The sequence below is a fragment of the Fulmarus glacialis genome, unplaced genomic scaffold (assembly GCF_000690835.1).
Source record: "Fulmarus glacialis isolate BGI_N327 unplaced genomic scaffold, ASM69083v1 scaffold11309, whole genome shotgun sequence".
Taxonomy (NCBI): Eukaryota; Metazoa; Chordata; class Aves; order Procellariiformes; family Procellariidae; genus Fulmarus; species Fulmarus glacialis.
Genome location: NW_009235227.1, coordinates 5,395 through 15,294, shown reverse-complemented (window position 1 = coordinate 15,294; position 9,900 = coordinate 5,395). Strand labels below are relative to the sequence as shown.

General features: G+C 38.0%; 1 protein-coding gene across 1 annotated transcript; it reads right to left on the bottom strand.

The window, feature by feature from the left end:
• Nucleotides 1-254: 254 nt before the first annotated feature.
• LOC104082721 (type 2 phosphatidylinositol 4,5-bisphosphate 4-phosphatase) lies at nt 255-9,539 on the bottom strand (the record flags this gene model as incomplete). Its single annotated transcript, XM_009585942.1, has 4 exons — nt 255-307; nt 5,971-6,094; nt 7,914-8,020; nt 9,391-9,539. Coding segments are annotated over 4 exons (433 nt in total), but the record flags the coding sequence as incomplete, so codon positions are not given.
• Nucleotides 9,540-9,900: the final 361 nt, after the last annotated feature.

The following is a 9,900-nucleotide window of genomic DNA, read 5'->3' as shown; positions in this document are numbered from 1 at the left end:
TGTTGTTAGCAGCTTATTTTTGCCTCTAGCAATTCAATCAGAGCATTTTAATAAATGCAGGTTGGATTTGTCAAAGATACTGATTTGTGCATAAAGAGTGGAGAATTCACGTGCACATAACATGCTATTTAGCCCTGAAATTCAGCAAAATAATCAGCACAGCAGACACATTTTACTCCAAAGACTTTTACGGAAGAAACACTGGCAACTTATTTAACAGTTAATTTACATAACCTTGCTTTCAGAGAACTTACATTTTTTTGCAGTGTGGGCATTTTGCTAGTGTGTTAAACCTCAGTTCCATCCACTGTAAAAAGAAAAAATAAAAAGGTTGAAAAACTGGCCTGAGAAAATGTTTGTTGTACTTCATGCTAAATGTCACTGGGAAAACATTCTGCTTCTCAGGCTTTCTTCGACTTGTTTCTTGCTTTCTTCCGTAAATGGGATGCCCTTTTGTCAGTGGCGACATAGGATTGGGATTTCCATGTGAACGTTTCCCATGACTTGCCTTAGTATTACAAAATTCGCTTGACGTAATGTGGTTTCATCCACAGTATGGGCAATATGGTAATATTAATACAGTTTTTTCTCTTACTTCCACACCTATGAATATACCCTCAATCAAAATAAATGTGTTTTCTTTGGCACAATTACAGATAGATGCATGTTCCCATCTTTCCCCAACCCTTGCATCATTTGTGAAAACTAAGTTAAGTGTGCACAGAAAGATTAGCTAAAGAATATTTTAGAAAGTAGATGTCTTTGTAAGTTTTATATCAATAAAACAGAGAACACTATTGGCTACTATGACATTTTACAAAGGTGATATATAGAACCGTACATGGTAATGGTCATAACCTTCCATGCACAGACTAAAACCTATCTGGGAAACAGCTTTAGTGAAAGTAATGCCTAGAATAACCTCAACCAGAGGATACCATGTCATATACTCATTTAAAAACAGCAGTTTTTGTTAAATTTCGTTCTGTGATAATAGAAGTATTAAACAAGCATTTTAAACGTATTTGCCTTGAACAAGGGGATAAGATTATTGTTCTTCACTCTGTAAGTAGTTATATTGTAATTGCAGCTCTCTTCTGCTGTCTTTCTCAACTGGAGGTGGTTAGCACAGTTTCCTGGTTAAATATAATTCTCCTCTCCCCTCCCCTCTTAATTTATGCAAAAGTCACACTGCAAGATACTAGCAGGGGAAGAAGCTACGGCACAGACCACCAATGCCGCCATTCGGATCCTCCTTATCTCTGTGAGAAATCACAAGTCGGTCTACTGAAGTGAATAGTGTTGTTATAACTGCTACAAACACAAATCAAAATGAGAGCCCATCCTTGTACGGAAGACAGGACCTACCTACAGCACAGCACCATTTAAACGCTGAGAAGAAATTTATGATTTTATGTGCAAAGAAAGAGGATGTGGCTTGTAATGCCTTGCCAGTACGAGCAGGTTTTGCTGTGAGCAAGATTCTGATCTGTAGTATTTAGAGTGCATTTTCCTGTCTCTTGAAGGTCTCCCTCAGTTTTATTTACTTCTAACTGGGCTAATTCTCCACTAAGAAGAAATCCATCTTTTTTTTCCTGATTCTGAAGCACCCAATTACAATACCAGTTACATAGTTGTTCTTTAAAATTTATTTGTTTATAAAGACTTGGCCAAACTGATTTAGCACAGTTGTATTTTATCTCTTAGCAAAATGAAAGCTGCTGTAATACTCCCCACCTGAGAAATGCATCTTAGGAGCATTAATTCTACTTCCACATTGCTGCCAGAGGAGCAAATTAACTATTTGCCTGCACCCCTGTCAAAAACTTCGCTTAGTTCTACACAGCAAAAGTGGGATAAGATGCGGTTATCAGTACCAGGGATGGAGACAGGCCTCTTCAGAGCTGTTCTTTCAGCTTTTTAAACTGCAGTTCCAGAAATAGCAGCAAACCTAAATCCAGGACTTAACATTTTATGTATTTGTAATTCAACTTCACTTCTGTACACTAGTTTTATTCCAGGGTAGGCAACTCCATTTCCAAAGTTACTCATTAATGATCTTTCTAGGGTTTTATTTATTTTAAGATTTCTGATCATTAGCCATAATTATTAATGGATACAAACTCAAATGCACTTCGGCTCCAAATATTGAAGGAAAAAACAGAGGCATTGATAATCTGTTTTCATTGAGAGTTAGCTGGAAGTAAGAGAAGCACTAACTGTTATGATGCCTTCTGCACACATCAGAAGTATTTGCAGGAAAAAAAAGCAAAAATGCGAGAAGACATTCAAACTACAAGAATTCAGATCACATAGGGAAAGGTTACTTTCATGCACATTCTAATTCTTGGAGTTTTGGTGGGTTTAACAAGTAGTTTAACTCATGCTTAAAGCTGGTATTTTTACTCATATTCAAGAGTGCTTTAAAGGACCTAATCTTGTTTCATGTTAAGAAAACTTGAGGTTACAGTTACATGAAATTTAGCTCCCTGCCGACAATACAAACTATATTATTCCCATCAAAACAAAACAACAGCCCAAATCCCCAGTTAGATGTACTGGAACACAGATGAGGATTTCAGAGAACTCTTAAATGTTTGAACTGTGGACAAAACCAGATATCCATCAAGGGATTTACTAGAAGAATATGTCAAACTTTTTTCCTTCTGAGCCTAAAATAGTTCTCAATACATTCAATACAAGACGGGAAAAAAAAGACATATATACACACACACATCCATACAGCTGCTGCTGCCAAAAAAAGCTTCCCGCCGCTCTCCCTAGGTCCTTTGGGAAAGCAAAATACTTCCACAGATTAAAACATTTCTTAGTTTTCTAAAGAATTTAAAGGGTTTTCTATTAAATTATTTTAGAATAAATACTTTTCATATTTGATTAGTTACAAAAAAAATAAAATTGACAGAGCACAACTGAAAAACCACAATGCTTAGCCTACAGCCTGTGGCTTACATAGCTTGCTCCTGGCTTCTTGTCCTTGAGGATCTCTCTGACAGCAGGACGGTAGCAGAGGGATGGCAGGGAGGGACAGGGACACTCCTCCCCTACCTGCCACCATTTCCAAAGGCAACTCAGCCTCCGACTGCCACAAATCATCACAGACAGAGGCCCCTGGGAGAGGGGTTGCGGGGAATGACTTACTGCTGGCAGAAACAGTAACTCAGCCACAGCCCAAGTCCAGCAGCTCTCAAAAAAGCCCAAACCAGACCAGATGGTGATTCTCGTCCTGCCCTCCTTTACTATTCTACCACTTTTTCCAGTTGTCTGAACTCCAAATCTGCCAGAAACAGTGGAAACCTTAACACAGAAAAGACTTCTATCAGGTTACCCAAGGAAAAAAATAATCTGATGAACAAAATGTGAATAACTAGTGATAGTTCAGCTACAGTACCACTTCAGTACTAAGTCATTCTCTCAGCTGAGACAGAGAAACTTAAGGCACTCCATAGCATGGAGCATTCTTTTAATAATTTATAAAAAACACCTCCCATGTGGAGAGGCAGGGAAAGCACAGCCCATACTTATGCTTTCATATGGGAAAAAAAAAGAAAAAAACTTCTTGGAAAGGTGGTGAACAAGTTGATACTCTTAAAAGAACACAGAACAAGCAACTGACAGTTTGACTTTTCCACCCCAGGGATTCTAGCTTTGCTTGTCTATTTTATATTTTTTTTTACTGCCAAGTAAAGTAAAGGAGATACCTTACTGAGTTGCTGTAATCTAACATTACATATTTGCTTTACAATGTGGAGATATCAAAGGGCAGAAATACCCTCATTGAAGCTGAGTTTCCAGGCTGACTAAAGCACTTCTATTTTTTGCTTCTCTGTTCACTCTCAAACCCAAGCAATTTTCTGATTTTTCTTAACTAAAAAATTTATTTGCAGAATCTCAAACTTAGTAACAGAAAAAGGTATAAGCAAAAGAGTGGTGGGAAAGCTGTATAAAGTGAGGAAAAAGGGTTTGTTTCTTGGTAACTCGGCATAAAAGAATACACGCTTCAAATTTCTACTGTTTTTGAGGGTTTCTTTTCAGTGTACTGTGAAGTGGTAAATTGGTCTTACTGGCAGATAGGACTAAAAAGTTCAAAATTATGCAGTTCCCTAAAGCAACCATCAGATCTGAAGTCACCTGCACAAATTCCAAATTAGAAAACTTAGCCTTTTAAGGCATAATCTAGTAGTTATGGGCAAAACCAGCCTTTATGTTTTTTTTTTTTTTCCCTGAGGAAAGTTCATAGTGTAAACTACAAAATTAATTTGGGCGGCACTTATAGAAAGTAAATAGGGGATAAAGATAAATAAAACTCCCATGCTTATGAAAGTCCCCAAAGATAGGCCACTAATTTAGCAATGAGAATTTTACTCCATAACACTGACTCTCCCTAATTAAAAAAAAAAAAGATTAAATCACATAGTAGAGATGGTCTTTTGTATTAAGAGACGACATAATACCGTAACTCTTCCACAGCACTGCTTTTGCCTGTGCAGTTTTAAACCTATGCTAAAAAATGTAACTGCATTACAAAATTAAATTATGACTCTGTATCAAACTACAGTGGTCATGCAGGTACTTAACAGTTTGAAACATGCTACTATATTTAAAAAAAAAACAACAACCCTAAAAGAAAAGGCAACCTTTAATAAAAGATTCCTGGTTTAGAATATGTACTTGAGATGGCATTTTTCTCCTGTAAATCCAGTAGTTTTCTGTTAGTAACATTATTCTATATTGCATACAATGTTCTTACTAGTTAAGGTCACATATAGACTTGCATTTAAAAAAAAGCAAGCAGAAAACCAGCTCTAGCTATCTCCAGTTACAGACTACTGTTCTTCAGCAAGGGTTATAATAGGAATATATATGTATTTTTAATATATAGAATTAGTAGATCGAATATTTCTCAAGCATCTCTCTAATGGTTTCTCAGATACTACATGACTTGTAAATTCATAACCAAATCCCTAGTTCCCCTTTGAAAAAAAAAGGCGTTAAGAGCCATCTCCTACTCCCTGCATTCACCATCTACTACAGAAGTTAAGCCATTATTGTGCACCTCACTGATCCATAAACCTAAAGTAAAGGTTTGAAGGAACAAGTCTATTCCATTATAGAGCCCATCACACGCAAATCCTTCTCTCACTGCTAATACAAGCCAACATGGAGTGCCATCCCCTAAGCTTCCTTTTCCCTTTCACAAAATGCACTTGCGTATTCTCTGGCCTTTATGTACCTTACGATCCTTTGTTTCAGGAAGGTAACACCACTCAGGTAACTATGGAGGTCCCTTAGCTATACCACTTATCTTAACCATTTCCCGTAACTCACAAACCTGACACACATTCTAGCACCACTAGCTGATGAAGCTAAAGCTAACTCACTTGTGTATTGCAGAGACCCTTCCTAAATCAAAATTCAAATATGGCAGCCCCTTATTCATGTAAAAGACTACAAAAATGGTTTAAAAGCAGGAGTATGTTTTGCATCCTTCCACTACAAAACCAGGAGAAACTTTCAGTCTCACATACAAACCAAAATCTCCAGTTCTATAACTGACAAATATGCTAATGGAAAACTGTAACAAACAGCTTTCAGGGGTCCATACAGCAATGACAGAACATATACCATCTTAATCTCTGCAGAACATAACTATCATTGTGAGTCTAAACAGAACATAGAAACATAATTTCCAACACCATCTACTCTTGTATCTCTGAGCAGTAAGACTGACTTTGGGCTTTATCCATGCATGCACAGCAAGACTGTTGGAAGTTTTCTTGAAATGTATGTAAAGGTAACCAAACACAGACTATCCCATAGCAATATGAGCACAGAAGCAGCTTTAGTTCCTCAATGCCATAGAGTGAGGCAATATGCTCTTAAAAGTGCTTACAAAAATAGCTTAAGTGATAGCATGGTGAGGTGAGAAGGAGAATCTGGTGCTTTACTTACAAGGAACGTATTTCCACAGTGCCCACATACCACTCTGGTCCCGTCTGGTTGAACTGGCAAGGCAGGCTGAGCTGGCTGCTCTTCTGGGATCAGCATTACTGGACCAAGAGTAATGATGCGTCTACTGTGTTAAGAACATTAGATGTACATGTAATTAAGTTAGCAAAAGAGAAGGACAATGCGTTTAAGCGATTAGCTCAGTCGCTACCAAATATTTTACACTTTTAAACTATCATCTGCTTTTTAAACAGATGATGCACCCAGTTTTGGTCTCTCTCCAAAGTGCTTTCCTTTTCAGTTCTGAAAACATTCTCTTTTACTATAGGATCAGCCATACAAGCCAGAACCCTGTAGAGATCAAAGACCTGCCATCATATGGCAGAAACACGCCTCAGGAAAACAAAATCTTAATACCCAGGCTGAGCAAGACCGTAAACTGGAATGTACATACCCATGTGAAACACATAGAAAGAGTAAGGACTCTTCCATAACCTAGTTCTCCTCACAAAGTCAGATACTCCTCCTTCCCACACTACTGACAACCATGTCAATATAAGCAGCATATCTGCATTCGTACAGTAAAAATTCCATTCAAATTGAGTGAACTAAAAAACATCCCAGGTAGACTAAGTGCAACCAATTTACTTTAAAAAAAACAGTTCGTAAGTATTTGTTTTTATGTTCAACGTGTTTCCAGTTTAATTATACAATTTGTCTGTCCAAAATGACAGTACCCAAATTAACCAACTCAAGGCAGAATGAGGATCAGACTTCCTAGCATGAAAAAACATGACGGGAAAAATTAAAGCATTATTTAACTTGCACTGCATCTCTCTCCATATACAACCAAAATTGTATTCTGGACGGCCTCCCTTCAATCTGGAGCCTTCCATTTAGGGCATACTCCCAACTCTCTCCTTCAAAGTACCCCAATTTTGCTCATCTTCTAGTGAGGCAAATACATAGGCCATCTTAGGGAAACTGCTGACATACAGGCTTTTGAGATTATTTTAATAAAATTAGGGAGTTTCTGATTCATCTTTGTTACCAGCCATATGATGTAGCACAAGTGAAGTATCCCACGAACATTTTTTCACTCTGAGAAAATGCTTGGAACATCTTGACGTTTTCCCCAACACTGCATTAGTTTTAAAAAAACCAAAAAACAAACAAACAAAAACCCCCTGCCAAGTCTCAAACTATGTTTCAAAACCAGAATAGCCAACAGACTGGTGACTAGAGCACTAGGTGTGGTAGAGCCTCCATTCAAGTACCTGCAGACCTAGCCTTCAGCTCAGTTTCTCCTGTTAGAGCTGCACCACTTACAATCAAATTACTCCTACCTCAGTGGGGTCTTTAACACCCTAAGCCCAACAGTAAGAACACTCACTACGGCAATCACACTTGTTTCTGTTATAACAAATGTGTAAATTAAAGTTGACAGCTGAGAGGAGATTGAAAATTCAGCGTACCAAAGAAGGGAGGACAGGACTGAAGCCAACCTACTGCTCCCTCTCCCATTTAATTCTGAAGTCCCCATTCTGAACCAGGCAAAGTGAGCAACCTGCGTGTTTACAATAATTAAGTTTGCAAGAAATTATGAATTTTAAGTCCCGGAAACAAGAAGTGGTTTTCTTCTCAGTTGTTCTTTATACCATTTGTTCCTTATGAAGTAGCTAAAATGGGAAACATACATTTGAGACTACCACTAAATCAAAAAAAAAAGAAAATGTTTTCTTCTTTAAAGTTAATTTAAAAAAAAAAAAAAAAATCAAAATTGACACTACCACAACCTGTTTCTGCAGTAATTCAGTAATGTTCTGTAAGTGTCCGTGTACAGAGGCCCAGGCTTGAACCTCTTTTAGTTTTAAATACTCAACACAAAAAGCACCATTGCTTTAAAGAAAACTATCTCAAGGCACTTACATTTTTTTTATTCTTACCAGTTGGGTCTTGGACAGCCTATTTTCCGAGATGTATCCTTACAGATAAGGAGACAATTACATTGACATCTAACATACTTCTTCCCTGAAGGAGGGTTTTTGATTGGCTAAACAAAAACAAACCACCAGAGAACACACATCAGAAGTCACAGCAATTCACTTTTATCTTTGTAACAGTATGACAAAGCAGAACAACTCCAGCGACAAGTTCTTGCTAAAACAGAAACACAGTTCCTCTTACAGAGGAAACTTGAGAGTCAAGACAAAATTGGAAGTTTTCTCTCTCTGCTCAGAGAAAGAAGTGCGAATTTCCTCACTAGAACAAAAAAAGATTCTGCAAACTAATGGAAAAACCATTCATATTTTAGCAATGAAGAATTCAAGACTTCAGTTTAGTTATTTTTTAAAATGTGAGCTTAAGTAGTGGTGTATTTTTTAAAAAACGGTCAAAACATCAAGAAAGCCTCCTTGCCTGGTACAATGGCTTCATTCAACAGTGAAAGGACCTCAGTCTGGCTCTCAGTCACTAAGAGACTATCTAGACATCACCAAACCGTAATCTTATTTTGGACTGTACTGAAATTCTCTTTCTCCAACCTGGGATTCAAGTTTCTAGGTCCCTTTCATGCAGCAAATCACAAGTCTCAAAAGCTGCAAGATACTTTGTTTGGCCTGAAACATTATATATTGGCAGGGAAAGTGAGTATCGATGGCAGGTTCTCTACTCTCTTAAGTGGGAGGAAAAAAAGTTTTCCTACAGATTTAAGGCTTCCTATTTTCTGGACATAGTTTAAAGTTATTTTCATAAAATAAATCCAATCCATGTTTTTCATGCAAATGCCCCCAGTAGTGTGGAGTGCTGCAGTATCAGATCCCAGAACTGAAACTAGGAAGGAAAAAAATAGAAGCAGGAGGCCAAAAGCTGAAGACTCGAATTAAGAAAAGGGGAGGAGGAGCAAAAAGGTCTGTGATCACTGGAACAGAACCTACAATTTCTGCATTTCAAAATTGTTGTGTTGTGGTTTGTTAGCAAGCTAACATATTGACTGAGTAGTATTGCAGGAGGAAAGCACGCATCCAGGGAGAGGTGTGGGTTAGTTATTTTGTTTCTTCCATTCGTAAAATAATTCAATTCTTCATTTCTCTTCATCCCACAAAAAACAGTTTCACCCTTCTTTACAGAAGAGTAATTACTTAAGTGACATCTTTGCTTTTTGTCCTCTGCCTCAGAAACATCCTGCACAGCCTCATCAACAGCATGAAGATTTATTCTAGCTGCTTATGGCCATCCTTGTGCCAGCAACACTTGAACTTGCATGCTAGCTACACCAGCAGCCAGCTGCACTGAGAGGTCCTTTGCAGGGATGGCAGGAAGGGACTCACCCTTTGTAGGTGAGGATGTGAATTCTACCAAGGACGTACTTCAACCTCCCCCCACTTCCCTCCACAAAAAGAAGGTGCTAAAAATCCATTTTACCGTAGCTTCATTGCAAACTGTGCACTTAACAACATGTTGATGTAGCTTGCCATCCAAATTAATTAGCGACTGGCACACGCGGCAGTTTATTACAGGAACACCGCTGGCATCTGGACTTGCAATGGCAGTATACGGAGGAGGAAGCTCTGCTGCAAGAGATCAGGAAATCTCAGTTGAAAAACCAAACGGGATCCTAAAACATCATCAGCATAAGTAGTCTCTAACAGTCACAGCCTCAAAAAAGAAAAAAAAAAAAAATTTTAAAACCCCCCCAATGTTAATGATTAGTATAAATATAAGACAAACAAGTTTGCTTTCCCTTTCCCCAGAACTTTTGTGTGCCCAAATATCAACGCAGTTGTACATAAAGCATACCAGCAACACAAACACACCACAAATCACCCCAGAAAAGTGGATCAGACAAAAGGCTCATCTATGCTACTTTATTTTCAAACCAACTTTTTCAAGACTTTAGAAAAGGGGAGAAAAAACCCCAAACAAACCCCAAAC